The sequence below is a fragment of the Panthera uncia genome (genome assembly GCF_023721935.1).
Source record: "Panthera uncia isolate 11264 chromosome C1 unlocalized genomic scaffold, Puncia_PCG_1.0 HiC_scaffold_4, whole genome shotgun sequence".
NCBI classification, from domain to species: Eukaryota; Metazoa; Chordata; class Mammalia; order Carnivora; family Felidae; genus Panthera; species Panthera uncia.
In genome coordinates this window covers 70,888,136-70,906,967 of record NW_026057585.1, presented here as the reverse complement: position 1 = coordinate 70,906,967, position 18,832 = coordinate 70,888,136, and the positions used below count along the sequence as shown (strand labels likewise).

The 18,832-nt window shown below is 44.3% G+C and overlaps 1 protein-coding gene across 1 annotated transcript in view; it reads left to right on the top strand.

Annotated features, from left to right (window-relative positions):
* Positions 1 to 18,832, top strand: part of ST3GAL3 (ST3 beta-galactoside alpha-2,3-sialyltransferase 3) — a 191,960-nt gene that overhangs the window by 75,196 nt on the left and 97,932 nt on the right. Inside the window, exons 3-4 of the mRNA XM_049617323.1 lie at positions 157 to 204; positions 18,554 to 18,596. Coding sequence (XP_049473280.1) covers positions 157 to 204; positions 18,554 to 18,596 — 91 coding nt within the window. The remainder of the gene's footprint in view (positions 1 to 156; positions 205 to 18,553; positions 18,597 to 18,832) is intronic.

The following is an 18,832-nucleotide window of genomic DNA, read 5'->3' as shown; positions in this document are numbered from 1 at the left end:
ATGCAGCTGAGTTCCAATCCAGTTGATTTTCCCTCATGGGGGAGGGTTTGGGCAGAGTCAGTGGGAGCTTGGATTTTTTTTTTTTTCTTTTTTTTTTTTTTTGTCTTTTTAACTCTAGCAAGGAGAAAGAAATGAACTTGTCCTCTTGTGTTGCAGATTCAGTGGTTCTTTCCTTTGACTCCGCTGGACAAACACTAGGCGCAGGTACCAATCTTCCCCCCTCTGTCCTTTCTGCACTCAGCACTTGGCCACATTTGAAGTGGAGCCTGGTGAGGTGGGGGAGGGGGTCTCTGGGAAGGGCAGTGGGATATCTCAGGATTGTGGGAAAGTCTTATGAAGCTTTTCTGGAGACTTGTGGTCTCAGAAGTGGGATGTAGCATCTAGAAGACTCTGCCAGTTGCTTAAAGAATTTGCAGTAGATGCTCCTTCCTCATTCAGATCCATCCAGGTCCATAGAACAGGAATCTGTTTCCTGAGCACAGATTGCGGCCTTGAGGGTGGGGCAGAGGGCATTAAGAGGCCCGGAGCTCTGGGTATGTTGGAGTAGATAATTATCAGGCCTCTCCAGCAAAACCTTAGGCTGAGGAGAATGTCCCGGCTTCCTGCGGACATACACTGTTGCACGTTTGCACGCACATCCCATGTACCCCAATACACACCCCCTCCAGGGTGTGCACTTTACTGTGTACTTGTGCCAACCCACATGCATGTCATCATGCTGCCTCTCTTCCCTGTGTCAAAATGTGGGACCCACATATGGACTTACAAGTCACCTTTGACACCAAATCACTCCGGCTCAGTGGAGCTTGGCGGTGAGCAGAAAGAGACGTCGTTTTGATTCTTCACCTTGGCTGACATCACGTTCGTATGGGAGCCCCAGGACGACTTTCCTTTGTGAGAAGAGCATCTCCAGGCATCAAGCCTGCATTTCTAGTTGGAGATAGTGGGCCTTGGTGGTGGGTGCTGCCTGTGAACAACAGGGAGACTTTGCTGGCCTGCCGAGGGCAGTTAATTGAATCTGTGTAGCTGTCCTTGAATGCAGCAGATTGGTGTTTCACAGAGCAGCCCTGAGGCTTTGGCAGTTGTGGCCATGTGGGCAAGGGGAGAGGTGAGTTCAGAGACTATAATCACTGCTACCACTGCTTACTAAGGGCCTACTATGTGCCAACACTGTGGTAGGTGCTTTATACACATCGTGCAAGGTGGATAGTGTATCTTTGATTACAGATAAAAGAAACTAATGCTCCCAAAGGTAAAGTAACCTGTCCAGGACCACTCTTATCTGTCCACCTCTAGAGCTCATACTCTCTCCCTTGCTATCTTGCTCTTTCATACTTTGTATGCTTGAGGTATACTCCACTCAAATGCTGAGACAAGAGAGATCACTTTAAGATAGAGTGGACAGACAGAAGGTTCTTAAATAGACACAAAAGTTGTGTCTGCTGCTATAGGAAAAGATCGATCGCTTTTGCTGTATTAAAGTTAAGAACTTCTCATTCACCAGGAAGACACCATTAAGAGAATGAAAAGGCAATCCAGAGTGAAAAAAAGATATTTATAACATGAACAGCCAACAAAGGGTGTGTTTCCAGAATAGAGAGCTACAGAAATCAACAGGAATAAAGAAACAACCCAGTATCAAAACAATCAAAAGGCCTGAGTAAGCACTCCATGAAAGAGGAAATCCAAATGGCCGATAAACTTATGAAAACGTGTTCGGTTGCATCGCTGCCTAGGGAGAGGCAAATTAGGATTACCTTGAGATACCACTGCACATCCACCAAAGTAGCAAAACTTGAAAAGCTCCATATTCCAGTATTGGTGTGGATGTGGGACAGTGGAAACTCTGGGTCTCCACTGGTCAGAGGGTAAATTGGTTGCAATCCCTTTAGAAAAGACTATGTAGTATCTAGCACAATTTGAATATACACATACCTCATGAGCTGGCACTTCCTCTCGTAGCTATATTCCCTACAGAAATGGATGCGTCTCTATGTACCAGGATATATGTACAAGATACATGGACAGGAATCTCTCTCATTGGCTGCAGCTAAAGGCCTGGACAGGTGCATTTAGCAGCTATTTGAGGACTCTGAAATATAAAGAGTAGTAGGCAGATTGGGGGAAGAGACCAGAATTAAAAGCACTACCACGCTGGCAGTGAATTTTTCATTTTTTCCTCTGGTATCCCATGTCCTCAATGCAAGGCCCCAAACCCAGCAGTGCCTGTTAGAGGACAGCCAGAGAGAATTCCAGAAGACCTCTAGTTATGGCTCTGGGGTGGGGACGGGGCTCTGAGACTCAGACAGAGGGGGAAATTCCAAAGGTTGGTTTTATTTTCTTCCCTTTTCCCTCGTGCCTTAGACGGCAGGCAGCCCCACTATAGTGGTGGTGGTACCGCCTGTGACAGCAGTGGGGTCGCCAAGCACCTAAAACTGAAAAAAGGAAATGTTCCTCTCTGATCAGAGGAGCTGTAATCCCAGGATGGTGGGGGCAGGGGGTGAAATCGGTTGCTCTTTTTCCTCTGCCTTCCTGCTGCTGGGGCCCAGATCTGGGTACCGTTCAGGAAATGTGAGGGAGAAGGCAGTAACTAAGATCTCAGCTGTCTAGCCAGAGGTCCGAGAGGGGGAGGCCCGATGAACTGGAAATCACCAGGAGAAAACAGGGAAGAGCTCAGGAAAGCAGCCCTTTAAAGTTGTTTATGAACAGCTAACCGCTGAGCTGTGCACGCACCCATCTGATTCTAGCAAACGCCAAAGACTCTGAGAAGTGGTCCAAGGGATAGACCACTGACTGAGTCCTAGACTGGACATTGGGTGGTGTCCACAGAGGACCCACTTGAGGAGGCTTTGAAAATGGAACTGGTGTTGAAACTATAACCTATGGAAGGCTGGTCAAAACTTGCCACTTAAATCCAACCTGGTTGAGAGTCTGGTAAAACAAAAATGTCAACACTCTCCACTGGATTTAAACAAGACCTAAATGTTCATAACCTCATATTCAAAATATCCAGGATACAATCCAGAATTAATCATCATGTGAAGGACCAGGAACATCTCAACACAGATGTTGGAATAACCAGACACTTCCTTTAAAGAAGCTGTTATGAAAATGCTCTCCAAAATAAGGGCAAACGGTATTGATGCAAAAAAGATAGAAACTGTTAGCCACTACCCCCCAAAAAGGAAATAAAAAGGAACCAAATGGAGATATAAGAAAAAAAAATGCAATAGTTGACATTTTAAAAACTGAGTGGACTCAATAACAAAATGGAGATGAAGAACAAAGAATCAATGACCTTGAAAGGAAAGCAATAGAAATTACCCAATATGAACAACAGGAAAGAGTTACAAAGTTGAGCAGAGCCTCAGTGACTTGTGGGACAACACCAGAAGCTTTGCTCTCTGTCGTTGGAGTCCCAGAAGAAGAAAGTGCAGTGCAGAAGAGATACTGCTAAAACTCCCCAGGTTTGGTGCCCACCTGGGGTTTATCCTAGAGATGGAAGGCTGGGTCAGCATTCAGAAGTCACTCAATGGAGTCCACCATGTTCACTGTCTAAAGAAGGGGAACCGCATGGTCATGTCAATTGGTGAAGAAAAAGCATCTGACAAAGATTCAGCATCTACTCGTGACAAAAACTCTCAGCATGCTTAAAAGGGAACTTCTTCAACTGGATGTGGGGCATCTACAAACAGCCCACAGCAAACATCATGCTTCATGGTAAAAAACTGTTCTCCCCCAGAGATCAGGAACCACTCCTAAAAGTCCCAGCCAGTGTGGTGAGGCAAGAAAAAGAGACAACAAGAATATAAATTGGAAAGGAAGGAATAAAACTGGCTTTCTTCACAGGTGACATGATTGTTTACATAGAAAATCTCAAGGAATCTACAAAAAAAAAAATCCTAGAACTAATAATGGAGTTTAGCAAGATAAGAAAGAAGATCAAAATGTAAAAATTAAAAATATATTTATATATGTTAGCAATGAATAATTGAAAATAAAAAATTAGAGGTACCTGGGTGGCTCAGAGGGTTGAACTTCTGACTGGATTTTGGCTCAGGTCATGAGCTGTGGGATAAAGCCCTTTGTGCTGTGCATGGAGCCTGCTTAAGATTCTCTCCCCTCCCCCCCCCCCACCTTTGCTCTCTCTCTCTCTCAAATGAAAATAAAAATACATAAATAAAATAAAAAAAAATAAATTAGCAGTAGCCCTCCTGTCCCCAAACCAAAATAGTTACATATAAATCTAATGGGATGTGTGTGGGATCTGTGTGCTCAAAGCTGTTCCTCTCCCATGTTTTTGTCCCCATCTGCCCAAGTGTTCAAGCCACAGACCCAGAAACCTCTTTGATTGTTGCCCCTCCTCTCCCTTTCTCACTTTTTCTGTCTTCACAATGTGTTCTTGTCTAGCCTTTTTCCAGCAGCTCTGTCCAAGGTACCATCTTCTCACCCTTGGATAAGGAAACATCTACTGGTCTCTCTGCTCATTTGTCGTTTCCCAGTAGTCCATTCTCCACATTGTAGCCAGAGTGATCTTTTAAAATGTACATCAGATCATATCTTGTTCCCACTGAAAACTCTCCATTGACTTCATGGTACACTTAAAATAAGACCCAAACTCCATGACCTATAGGATCTGACTTGCTAGCTCCTACTGTGGTTTCTCTTGAGTTTTCTCAATGCTTAGTCCATTTTGTCCCTCTCTGCCCTCAAGCCACATTGTCATTCCTGTGAGTCCATGAATATGCCAGACCCCTTCCTGCACCAGGGCCTTTGTACTCCATGCCTCCTGCCTCTAGAATGCTTTACTCCTGCTTTACATGACTGTCCAAGGTCTGTGTTCAAATGTCATTCTGCAGAAAGGCCTTCTTGGATCACTGCGTCTAAAGTAGTCTACTCTCTTGACACCCAGTCCTTCTCTAAGAGAGTTTGTCTTTATTTCTTCTTAGCACTCATCCTTCCTTCAAATTATCTGCTATTTACTTGCATACTGTCAGTCTCCCCCAGTAGAATTTGGCCAGGGACCTTGCCTATCTTATTTATCACTGTGTCCCTGGTACTTAGAACAGTACCTGGCATATAATAGGTGCTCAGCAAATATTTGTTGAATGAAAAGTAGGAAAATGGAAACCGTAATGTCCATCATGTAACACATACTTAGGGATTACATAGAAATGGCACATCCGTATGGTGAAATGGACTCCAACAGCCATTAAAAATGATGCAGTCTTATGTTTATTGACACAGAAGACATTAGGGATATTGTTGAGTGAACAAAACAGGAACAAAGAACATGTATATCGAGGCCACACGTAAATAAAATTATATATGCACGTTCACACATGTATTTATGGAAAGAGATTTCTGTGAAGGTAGTCACCAAAACGTTTGAAGATATTAACTTTAGAAAATCAGAATTTCAAATGGTGCTTACTTCATGCTTTCAAAATCCAAATGTAGGGGCACCTGGTGGCTCAGTCGGTTGGGCATCCTGCTTCAGCTCAGGTCATGATCTCACAGTTTGTGGGTTAGAGCCCCGCATCGGGCTCTGTGCTGACAGCTCAGAGCCTGGAGCCTGCTTCAGATTCTAAGTCTCCTTCTCTCTCTCTGCCCCTTCCCCACTTGTGTGCGCTCTCTTTCTCTCTCTCTCTGCCTCTGTCTCTCTCTCTCTCTCAAAAATAAAGAAACTAAAAAAATAAAATGAAAATCCAAATGTAAAAAAACTTATATGGTAAGCATGTGTTAACCCTAAACTGGGGAAAAAATAAAATTATTTTTGTTTGGAGAGAGGGACTCTGTCTTATTTTATACAATAATTGCTTGGTGATTATTTGTACTTCTCTACCTACTAGGTGGTAAGCTCCATGAAGTTTAAGATACAAATTGCAGAGTGAGCCATTTTTTTTTTCCTGCCCCAGCTGCTCTTTTGACGTGTTTTCCACCAAAATTCTGCTGCAGCTTCACGCGAGATGGCCTGACATGGTCTGGACACGCTTGCTATCATGAATAGAATTGAATTCACTGCATGCCCTGCTCTGGACACTGGACATTGCTATTTTCCCAGGACAGAGGGGAAATGGGTACATGACCCCTTTGCCTCCACTGGCTGGGCTGGGGCTTTTACCTTCCAGGGGAGGTTCCACTTTCCTTTGTCCCCAGGTGTGTCACAGCTGTGCTGTGCTCAGAGGGAGCGTGGTGCAGAGTCACAGGAGATCGGGGCTTATCAGGAGTTTCTTGCGAGGCCCTCTCTGCCCCCATGCCGATGTGCACCCATTTGAGATTGGATTTCAGTGTGTGAACTTCTAAGTTATTTTACTGGGTCACTTAATTTAGTCTAGGTCAGTGAATTTTTCTGTTTATTTTATGATACTGCTTTTCCTATTTTAGTTTGTCTTTGATTAATTGATCCTCCATTATGATTTATTTCCCTGACTTGAGATGATGTGGGAGCTGTTTGCATTTTGGCCAGCCCCTCTCGGGCCGTGGTTAACTCCCGTGATTCACGTGGGGGGCAGCAGCAATTACTTAATGAACATCTGCTTTGTGCAGAGCATAGGGACAGCTGGTGGGAATTTCTGGCGGTCCCTTAGAATGAAAAAAGGAAGTGGGTCACTGGAGACCAAAAATGCCAGCAGCACAGTTGGCTCGCGACATGCACCTGTGTTCCCAGAAATTCCATTCTGGGGCTCAGTGGCCTGCTGATGAGGCTAGAGTAGGATACTTGGCTTGGGGAACTTTCAGGGAGGTCTCCCTTCATTCTAGAAGAGGATCTCGCTGTGTCATGCAGTGCTCCCAGCTGTTTACACGTGAGAGAGAACAGAGGCTGAGAGTGATACTAATTTGTACACCATGCTGAGATAAACAGGAAGACACTGTGTGTAAATCGGGCATTGTGAAAGCATTCATAACTTTCTTTTTTTAAATGTTTATTTATTTATTTTGAGAGAGAGAGCAGGGGCAGAGAGTGAGGGAGAGAGAGAATCCCAAGCAGGCCCTAAGATGTTAGCGCAGAGCCTGAGGTGGGGCTTGATCTCACAAACCATGAGATCATGACCTGACCTGAGATCAAGAGTCAGATGCTTAACTGACTGAGCCACTCAGGCACCCCAAGCATTCATAATTTTCTTTTCGGAATTATGAACAAAGTGAAATACAAAGTATTATGGAATATATTAAATGTTGAATTGCTATAAAATAAATATTTTCCAAAATTTTTTAAAGTTTGTTTATTTTGAGAGAGAGAGACAGGCAGAGAGGGGCAGAGAGAGAGGGAGAGAGAGAACCCCAAGCAGGCTCTGCACTGTCGGCACAGATCCCAGTGCGGGGCTAGAACTTACAGACCATGAGATCGTGACCTGAGCTGAAACCAAGAGTCAGACGCCTAACCAACTGAGCCACGAAGGTGCCCTAATATTTTCAGATTTTTAAGTGAAAAGCTTGAGCTTGTTTCAGTGTTCATAAATTTTCATATCAGGGTTTGAGCCTCAGAGGTGGTCAGTTTTCATAAATGTTCCATATATGCTTGAAAAGAATGTGCATTCTCCACTCAGTGGATGTAAGGTAGTCTATATCGGTTCAAATTTATTAATTGTTCTGCTCAAATCCTTTGAATTCTCACTGATTCAGAGAGCCTGGTTTTTCAGTGGTTGTGTTTCCCATTATGATGACAGGAGACTTGTATATTTCTCCTTGTAATTTTTGCGAATTTGGCCTTTTAGAGAGAGAGGCTTCGTCACTAGGTACATACACATTTGAGCACATAGCCCCCTTTTGTTTATGTCCAGTTTCTGAACCTTCTAGGAGTTTATGTGAGCTCAGAACGCTGACCTAGTCCTTTGGAATGGAAATGGAAGAGTTAATGGTTAATTTCGGAGACCTGAGTCATTTGAAAAAGCACCGTGTGCATTCACAGGTCTGACTTGGTACAGGTGCAGGAGGAGAAGAGCAGATATTTGCATTATCCATGCCACTTCCCACCTGGAGCCAGGCAAAGGACACACATGTGCTCCTCGGCCAGGGGGTTTTGTACTGCTGAGCTTTGCAGCCTGGCTAAGGCAGGAAGCCCAAACCACCAGACTAAACATCTCTCCTTCACTGCATAGCTGTGGGCTTGCTGCTTTGACACCTGAGGAGAGAATACCTTCAGGTGCTGGGGGTGCTGTATATGCACATCAACCTACATTATGCCTGGCTGACTGGTGAGTCCCAGAGTCTTCTGTACTTACTACAGATTTGGGATCAGTGGACTGTCAGTGAGGCCCAGGCTTTACTGCCAACTTCCCCAGATGTGAGTTGACGCTGAAGAAATGCTCAGACTAGCATTTCCGTATTGTAAAACCGAATTCACATGCAACTTCGAAAACACATTCATAAACAGTGAGATGCTCTGCGATCTGCAGATTTGCCTTGCGCAAACCCGACGGTAGGAAGCTCTGCTCCTGTGTCCCAGAGCATTATGCCTCGGCCTTCCTGATTGCTTTCTCTGGTTTATATTTCCTGAACACTAGACTTAAGCTTCCCTGCTAGTCCCGGAACTCTATGAGGAGCTGGGCACAGATCCAACCACCAGTACCAGCTTACGAATATGAGAGTGGGGTGCTTGTTGGTAAGATCCCCGGATGTGCTGGAAACGGGCAGTCAGAAGCCTCAGAAAGTCTTTGTGGAGGAAGTTAAGTTTTAGGCTATTATAAATGCCGGGAGGGAATTAACCTTGGCAAGTGTGGAGTCCTCAAAAGGGAACCCCAAAGTAAAAGCCAGAAACCAATACAGGGGAGGAGTTTCCCCAGAAGAGCAGGGCAGCCTCTGCATAAGCAGAGGTGACTGTGATGCAGTTATCTGTAGGGCTGGGAGCAGAAGTGGCCAGAGCACTGCAAAAGGTGGTGGGCTAGTGACAGATGAAGCCACTGATGCCACCATTGTTATGCTCTTAATGTTGCCCCCTTGCAAGGGTGGAGGAAGACAAAGAATCCAGGTCTTGAGGTTACTATTAGACTCTCTTGGTCATTAGGTCACTCCCTTCATTCTTCCATTTGCTTAGCACATTTACGGAATACCGCCTCTCTGCCACACCCCATACGAGGGGCTAGAGATACAGATACATATAGCTAGGATTGTTTAATTGCGAGCAACAGAAACGGAACCCGGCTAGTTTAAAAGAAAAAGGAATTTACTGGAAGGACACGGGTACCCATAGAATAAAATTAAGCGTCAAACAGCCGGCCCTCAGGACACAAAGGCAGTGCCAGGAATCTAGATTGCAACCAGTGGTCCATTTTTTCAGCATCCTGTTGCTCTCCCCAGTGCCACGCCGCTTAAGAGAGAAGGGTCCGGCTAACCTAGCTGTTGTCGAGTGCCCCCACTCTGGACAGGCAAATCCCACTGACAGTCTCACCACTTGCCTGCTGTAGAAGAAAGGCAGTTCCTTAAAAGAAATTCAAGCGACTTGTTTCCAAAGGGAGGCAGAAGTGCCGTGAGGGCAAGTAATCGTTGATGCTCTAATGCTGCGTTCGAGGAGCATGTAAGAGTGGGCACATCCGAGGCAGGAGGGTCAACAAATGCTCTTCTGAAAGAGAGTACGTTTGAACTACAGTCTAAAGGATAAGCAGGAATTAACACGAGTAAAGAGATGAGAGCACATTTCAGGCAGAAAAAAGCTGCTTCTACAAAAGAGTCCTATGCCGAGGGAGCTCACGGCTTATGCAGGGAACTGAAGAAGGCTGGGATGGCCTGAGCAGCAGGCACAGGGGGCAAGATAGTGGAAGATGGAGATGGAAAGGTAGCTAAAAGCCAAGCCATGAAAGGTCTTGTGGCTCTACAAAAATACCTGTTAGATTTTGCTTCGGTGACAACCAAAATCGTGAAGGATGAGTGGGTGTTTGCCAAGTCAGCAGGCTGAGGGAGGGCATTACAAAGAGAGGTAACGTGGTCTGAGTAGCTCTCAGGCATAGAGGCTGCACACAGAGGAGTGATGGAAGGTGAGGCTAGGGAGACAGGTACAGAGTGAGAGGTGGCTGTGTGGTCTAAGCAACAGTGCATATGCGGCAAAAGCAGTGGCCGTGGTTTAGGGAACAGGATCTGTATTTAGAAATGAGAAAGAGTATACCAAACATGTCTGCCTTGAAGTACTGAATGGCAATGGCACTAGCAAACAAACAAAACAAAACAAAAAACGTGGCTGGGGAACAGGGTGCGCATAAATCTGATTTGCGGCATTCTGAGTTTGCGGTGACTGGATCATTTAGGAGCAATGCGTAGGAAAGAACCAATGTGGAAAGGGGTTGGGAATAATGTTAAAATTTTTTTTAATGTTTATTTATTTTTGAGAGAGAGAGACAGAGCATGAGCAGGGGAAGGTCAGAGAGAGAGAGAGGGAGACGCAGAATCCAAAGCAGGTTCCAGGCTCTGAGCTGTTGGCACAGAGCCTGACACAGGGCTTGAACCCACGGGCCGAGAGATCATGACCTGAGCTGAAGTCGGACACTTAACCAGCTGAGCCACCCAGGCGCCCCAGGAATAATGTTTTAAGTGAAAGGAAAAGCGGGTACAAAGGGCTGGAGATTGTAAAGATACTTAGGAGGCAAATAAAATAGTTCAGTTTGGTCAGAGCATAGACTTTGGCAGGGGCAGGGTGGCGGTAATATAGGGACTCCAAAAGTAAAGTTGGAATGGTCACTGTAGGTCAGATCCTGAAGGACCTTATGAATCAAGAGACTGGGATTCGTTCTTAGAACAGTAGAGGCTGTTCAAAGGTTTTAAGCAGGGTTATGACATAACCATGTTTGTCCTATAGAAAGATAGCTCTGATCACATCAGGAAAAATCTATTAGAGGGGGACAAGACAGGAGGCAGGAAGCCTAGCAGTAATCCAGATGAGAGGTAAAGCTGGCTTCTTAGAGAACAAAAATGAACAAAAGTAAGTGGGTTGGAGATCCATTTAGAAGATGAAATTAAAAGGACATGGTAATTCAAGCACTCCAATGTTTATAGCAGTGTTATCTACCATCGCCAAATTATGGAAATAGCCCAAGTGTCTATCAATTGATGGATGGAAAATGAAGATATGGTGTATATATATACAATGGAATGTTAGCCTTAAAAAAGAATGGAATCTTGCCATTTGCAAGGACATGGATGGAGCCAGAGAGTGTTATGGCAAGCGAAATAAGAGATAGACAAATACCATATGATTTCGCTTACATGTGGAATTTAAGAAACAAAACAAATGAGCAGAGGGGGAAAAAAAAGAGAGAGAGGCAAACCAAAAAACAGACTCTTAACTATACAGAACAAACTGATGGTTACCAGAGAAGATGTGAGTGGGAGGATGGATTAAATAGGTGTTAGGGATTAAGGAGGGCACTTGTTGTACTGAGCACTGGGTGGTGTATGGGAGTATTAAATCACTATGTTGTACACATGAAGCTAATATTACACTGTATGTTAACTAACTGAAATTTAAATAGAAACTTAAAAAATGGACATGGTAATTAAATAAGAAGGAAACAAATCAAGTAATTCTCTCAGGTTTCAAGCTTGGGCAGCTGGGTGAATAGTGGTACAATTCATTAAGGTAGGGAATACAGGAGGAGAACCAGGCTCTACAGGTATGTGAGTTCTGTGAATGTGAACTCTGTGTGGGGCAGCCTGAGTTTCAGGTGTCTGTAGGAGGTGGAAATGTGCAGCAGACAGCTGAATATATAAGTCTGGGACTCAGGAGAGGGGTTGGGCAGGAATGAGAGGTTGGGTTTGGGTGCAATGGAAGGATCGTTGGGCAGGCTAACCTGAATAGTTGAGTGGGGTGAAGTCTACCCTGGATAAGGAAAAAGCAAAGAAAGAGGGAAAACAACAACAACAACAACAACAACAACAACAACAAAACAGACAGAATATATGAAAAAATTTTTTCTGACATTGAACAATAGGTAGCACACGGCACTGGTCTCTGAAAGAAGAGGAACAAATGAGGTTAGCCCTATAATTGTCCAAGCTAACAGCCTGGATGGAGTTTCCAGACCCCTGCACAGGGAAGAAGAACCCATACAGGGTCCTAGAGTCTTCCTAAGAGGAAACAGATTTGAGAATTTGAGAGAAGGGCTGCCAGAATTCATAAGTACCAAAGAGGGAAGAGCTGCACACAGAGACAGCTCTAGAGATCTGTAGAGGGTCCCCTTAGACTCACTACAGTTCACACAGGGCTGGGAATAGTGGTGAAGCATCATAATACATGGGCATCCATGGCACATTCAGAAGGGCATTGCCTTAGTCGTGGGGCAGTGTTAGCAGTGGTGCAAAATTAGCCCTAGATGAAAGTCCACTTTGCCTCTCATCTTAATCCTACAAAGCTTGAAAGCAAGCCTTGAAAGGATCCAACTGTTTCCAAGTAATTTAACTGCACCTCAAAAATAAATAAAGAATGCACAAATATTCTGTGCTCAGCAAAGTAAAATTCACATGGCTGGCATCCGGTCAAGAGTGACCAGGCTCACCTGAAGCTACTATAATACTGTATGTTAACTATTCCGGAATTAAAATTAAAAAGTGTGTGTGTGTGTGTGTGTGTGTGTGTGTGTATAAAGAATGACTAACTAATTCAGAAAAGCATGAAAATACAACCCATAATGAGAAAAAAACAATAGAAATAAGCCTAGTGATAACACAAAAGATAGAATTAGTAGGCAAAGACATTAAAACATAGTCCATATCTTCAAGAAGGTAGAAGAAAGCATGAGAATATTAAGGAAAGACATATAAGATACGAAAAAGAAATTTAGAGGTGAAAAAATAGTGTTTGAGATGAAAACTATACTGAATGGGTAAACAGGCAATTCGACACTGCAGACGAGATGGGTAAACAGGCAATTCGACACTGCAGAAGAGAAGAGTAGTCAACTGGAAGATATTGCAATTGGAAGTATCTAAAATAATAAGAGAGCAAAATTACTGGGAAAAAAAAGTAACAGAACATCAGTGAGTGGTGGGGCATCAAGCAGCCTAATACTTGTGTCACTGGAACTCCCCCAGAGAGGGGAGGGCAGAAAATTTTTTGAAGAAATAATGGCCAGAAATTTTTCAAATTTGATGAAAACCATAGACCCATAATAGATCTAAGAAGCTCAAGGAACCCCAAACCCAAGAAAAGTGATGAAAAAAAATCACCACAGCACATCAGAAGAACTTCCCCCTCATGGCCACAGGGACTTGGCATCTGACAGAAAAAGCAGCTTCCCCTTGAAAGCCACAGGAAAAGTGAGGTCTCATATGGCAGAGCAGGGCTTCAAGTCTGCGAGGAGGTCGAGGGAGGTAAGCCAGAGCGCATTATGAGAAAGATTTTAAAAGGAGATTGGTGGGGCGCCTGGGTGGCTCAGTCGGTTGAGCAGCCGACTTCGGCCCAGATCACGATCTCGCGGTCCGTGAGTTCGAGCCCTGCGTCAGGCTTTGTGCTGACAACTCAGAGCCTGGAACCTGTTTTAGATTCTGTGTCTCCCTCTCTCTGACCCTCCCCCGTTCATGCTCTGTCTCTCTCTGTCTCAAAAATAAATAAACGTTAAAAAAAAAAATTAAAAAAAAATAAAAGGAGATTGGTCAGGGAAGAAAAAACCCACGGCAGAATGAGGATGGGAAGGAAAAAGTCCGAAACCCATTTTAACAGTGGTCCATTTAATATCGTCCATGGCTATACCTATTTTCCGCGGAGACTGAGCTAGCTGTATGTTTTCCAAAGACTTCCTACTGTTCCCGAGAGCCTGCATTTGTTCAGGACGGCATGTCCGTTCTTCTGGTAAATTCTCCTAACCACATGTGTAATGTGGGAGTAGTAATTTTTTTACAATCCTTGCTTCCTGTCACTGTGATTAGAGCGGGTGTGAGGAACAGATGTACACAAGGCCACTCCTGGCCCTTCCCTGGGAGTTTTGCCATTTTGTGCAGAGAGACCGAGTCTCAGTCCCTTTCAGAGGCAAAGCTGAAGGTGTGTATCTGAAGGTTGCCAGCAGCATGTTTTCTAACTGAGGAAGGAAGCTGGTCAGGGGAGAGCAATGACTCAGGGAGGCGCAGTGGTGGTCCAGTCACTTTCTGTGGTCCCTGAAACCTTCTGTACCTTGACCCTTTCCACACTGGTTGCGTGAACCATTACATTGCCCTTTTTGCCTAGATTAGTACAACCAGTGTATTGAACGTCCAAGACACATCAGGAGATAATCAAAGCCGGTTTTATTTTGTCTCCCTGTGCCCTCTTAAAATGTTTTCAGTGTGGGAAGTCCAGAGAATTTTTTGATATCGAGGAGGTACTAAAAATCCCATGGTCACATTGAGTCACCAATTCCAAAATTAGAGTATCTGGCCTTATGTAAGAGCCATAGCTTTCAATTCATTCAAAGCTACAGTGACTTCCCCTCCCTGCATTTAGGGCTTAGTACCAGCAGGTGCCTGACCCTGGGAAGGGGATGTGCCCTGCCTGTCATTTTCCCACTCCTCCTCGGATGCTGGTTGTGGTTTCTGACCTCTCTGGAATCGGTGGGGAAGGGAAAGAGACAATGTGAATAGAAAAGACATAAGATAGTATCAGCGCTGTCTGAGCTGTTGAGTGTTTAAAACTAACGCCTGTGGGTGCTCTGGGAGGCATTTTGGAGACCCCTGCAACTAGGGACCTCTGCTGTACAGCTCCCCTGATGGAGGTCATGTACTTGCCCAAACCTTGTCACTCACTCCTGTGGCCCCTAGGACTCCCAGTGTCTGTCCCCACTGCTGTCTGCTGAGGCCCCTGGCAACCCTCTGGACCCGTGTTTTGGAAAGGACCTAAAACAAACCCACTCTCGCTCATTTATGCACCCTTTTTTACAACAAATTCCAGGAGTGCAGACCAGTTCCTGCATCCAGCCTATCTTGTGGCCTTTACACTTGTCAGGTAGAAGTCAAGCACCTAGAAGTCCACTGTGTTCCCCATTTTTTAAGGGTCAAAGTTAAGCTTCCCTCACCAGGCATGAGGGAGAGACAAGTACTCATTCTGCCCCTTAAGTGAGGAGTCCATAGCACTGCTCAGTCCAGGCAAGTTGTTCAAATTCTCTTTCCTTAACTTCTCATTGCCGGTTACTTTTATATTTGATGTAGGGAGGGCCTTTCAGATCATTTTGATTTGATATTTCCTTTGAAATTTTTCAGTTTTCAGATATTTCCTTTGAAAATTTACATCTCAGTCTAGAACCTCACGTTAGTGTCTGAAATTTATCATCCCAGAGGCTTGACTGAAATATTCTGTTTAGCATCCTGTTAGACTAATTTGATTTGGATTTATGACCATTGTGACCAAATAATCCTGGTAGTAACAGTCGACAAATATTTATTGAGCATCTACTGTGTGCAGCCACAAAAGAGAAATGCTTCCAGTCCTCACAGGCTGCCAGTCTAGGACAGAGTTTACAGATTGTTAGCCCACTGGCTGAATCCTGCCCGTGGACGTATTTTGGTTAATCATCATAATCTTTAAATTTTTCTTTTTTTTAAGTTATTTTTTTTAATTTTTACAGAGAGAGAGAAAGAACACAAGATGGGGAGGGGTAGAGGGGGAGGGAGAGAGAATCTCAAGCAGGCTTCATGCCCAGTGCAGAGCCCGATGCAGGGCTCGATCTCATGACCGTGAGATCATGACCTGAGGCAAAATCAAGAGTCTGATGCTTAACCAACAGCCGACCAGGTGCTCCCCAAAGTTTTGTGGAATCTACTGCCAATAGTTACACATTGAAAATTTTTACCTTAAAAGATCCAGATTCTGGGGTGCCTGGGTGGCTCAGTTGGTTAAGCATCTGACTCTTGAGCTCAGCTCAGGTCTTGATCTCAGGGTCTTGAGAGTTCAAGCTCTACATTGGGCTCCACACTGGGCATGGAACCTACTTAAAAAAAAAAAAAAGAAAAGATCCAGATTCTTGGCTTTATAAAGTTTATTTATTTTGAGAGACATAGAGACAGCATGAGTTGGGAAGGGGCAGAGAGAGAGTGAGACAGAGAATCTCAAGCACTGAGAGTGCAGAGCCTGATATGGGGCTTGAACCCACACAACTGAGATCGTGACCTGAGCCGAAACCAAGAGTTGCACGCTTAACTGACTGAGCCACCCAAGTGCCCCAGATCCTTGGCTTAAAAAAAAAAATCAGAAGATGTGGCAGTGCTGGGCCTGCATTACTGCCTGACATCATCCGCTAGCGCTGGTGGAAACTCCCCGTTGGACAGGGCATGGAGTCTCCAGATGGGCTCCATTCCCTCGTGGCTCTGTGACCCAAAGGCAATGCCAGTTGCCATTTATCATTATTGGGCTCACGCAGTTACCTTTCCTCAAATTAACAGAATGAAGAGAAATATTTCTGGCACTCCTGTCTGTTAGCAAAAGAGAGAAAACAACAGTCCCAGAGAGCTATGAAGGGGATTTCTTTAGATATGCAGTGTTCTCATATGTTTAATATGCAATTAGTGTATGTGTCCGTAAAACAAAACTTAAGATGCCATTGGAAAATAACCCGCAGAGATAATCATGGCTACTGTACAAAAATACATGGTGAAAAAATACATTTCAACGGGATTTGTTTTTAATGCAGCTGAAATCAGTAGTATGAGTTACTCTGGAAAGGTATCACATTCCCTCCTTCCTTCATTTGTGTTAGGTTCTTGCCTGGCCCCCAACATCTGAGTTTGCAACAAGGGGAGGGCATTCTCTGGAGTCTCTGGAAGGAAACAGCCAAAATGTGGATTCATTGTATATCCAGTGAAGTCTTAGCTTGGGTCTGAGGAGCAGTAGCAGAATACTTGCCCCAAGGTTATGACCACATGGGGGGAAAGCAACAGGTGTTGGCAAGTTAATGAGATTTTCTTTTTTATGGAATGATAACTAGGATTGTTGAAAGAGTATTAACCTTTGAAACTAACTCTTTTTGCAAATTTTGTTTTCACTTTATTTTAAAAATTGACACTTTTTTTTTTTTTTTACTTTTATGAGTTCCTGATATATTAAGCAAAGTCTCCCATCCATTTATCTCAGTTCGAGCAAAAGCAGAATTATTTTGAGGAAAGGCTTTGACTTTCCTCCTGGGAGGCAAGCCTTCTGTTGAGCTGTATGTTCTATTCGGTATCTTCAATTTTAAGAAAAATTATTCTCTCACTGCAGTTCTGCTGTTTAAGAAAGGGTACAGATTTGGGCCTTAGTTGGCCTTGCTGAATGGTTCCTGTGAGGTACTTGTCAATATGGGTACCTTCTTTCTCTTGGCCATCATTCTTATTGAAGACTGAGTTCCTCGAAAACCTTGCTGCATGGCCTTTGCCATTTAGGTGTTTGGCCTTGGTATTCTGTTTTATCCTCAGGTTAAGCCAGGCCAACTGAGAACTGAATTCATAGACTGCTTTATTTTGACATAGCCAACACCACGCACACACAAACACACACACACACGCTTTGCAAACATTGACCAAAGCTATAAGAAATAACCTCATGATACTTCCCTCAAGTCTTAGTAGCAGGGATAGCTGTGTTTCTCCTGGTTTATTTGATGAACACTATAAATCATTTCATCAGTGCTTCGCATTTAGCTTTAGCTGTGAGAAATCTTGGGGGTAAATCTATAATCTTGCTCCAGCCAGCACATAGGACCTTAGATCATCCAGTTTTGGTATTCTTATCCTGGCTGTACTATTTTTCTTATGCTTATTTCCCCTGTGGTCCCAGATACCAGATATCTTCCTTGTTTTATTCTTTTTTTATTTAGAGAGAGAAAGAGAGAGAGCAGGGGAGGGAATCTTAAGCAGGCTCCATGCTCAGCATGGAGTCTGATGCGGGGCTCTGTCTCACGGCCCTAAGATCATGACCTGAGCTGAAATCAAGAGGCAGACACTTAACTGACTGAGCCACCGAGGTGCCTCCCCCCAGATACCTTCTTTTTAAAAGATCTTGTACTTCATTACAAAACTGCTTCAACCTCGTTTTAGGATGAGACAAGATATAAAGAACCTAAAATATTCATGATTTATCGTTTGTTGTAAACACCTTACAACTTATTTTTAGATTTCACTCTAAATTTCCTACCCTTTATGTAATCAGACCTGTCAGTTCCTTGTGCCTGTCATGAAGATGATGGGGTCATTGCCCTGGATTTGAGGACCCCTTGGCTGCCACATCTTCACTCCATAGTTAACACGGCTGCTCCAGCAAAAATTATGACTAGAGCTTAGAGGAATCAGAAATTGCTTCTAACCCTGTTACTTCTTTGGGGGTCCAGTTTTGCGGTTTAACTAAGTTTCAGTCAAGCACCACGTTTAAACAGGAAGGCAGTTATATACCAGCATAGGAACTGGTTGGCCTAGAGGGTCTGGGAAACACCTGGCATTGAACCTCGTCCTTCATAAAACAGGTGTTCAGCAAGAGTTCTGAGACTTGGATTTAGTTACGGCTTATGTATTTGGGTCTGTTCCTTGAGCAGTTGTCTGTCCCCATGATCTGTGTCTGGGGAATGTAACCTGCTAGTGTCAACAGTGGCTTGACTTTAGTGACATTTTCTGCTTTTCTGTTCTTTTTCAGAGTATGATCGGTTGGGTTTCCTCCTGAAGCTGGACTCTAAACTGTGAGTAGAACAAGAAAGCACCTTGACTCTGTGGTAGAGACGTCTGTGAGAACTGGGGTCCATCTTCGAAGGGTCACCTCCTCAGCCCTGCTTTTGTTGGGGGACTCCCTGGGACCTCTGCTCCCCGCCCCCGCCATCAGCAGAATCTTGGAGCATGTTATAGTCTGCAGGGGCCCAGAGGGGATGGGATTGTGAGTGCAAACATGAAGCCTTAGATTTGGCTGGCACAGGGAGCT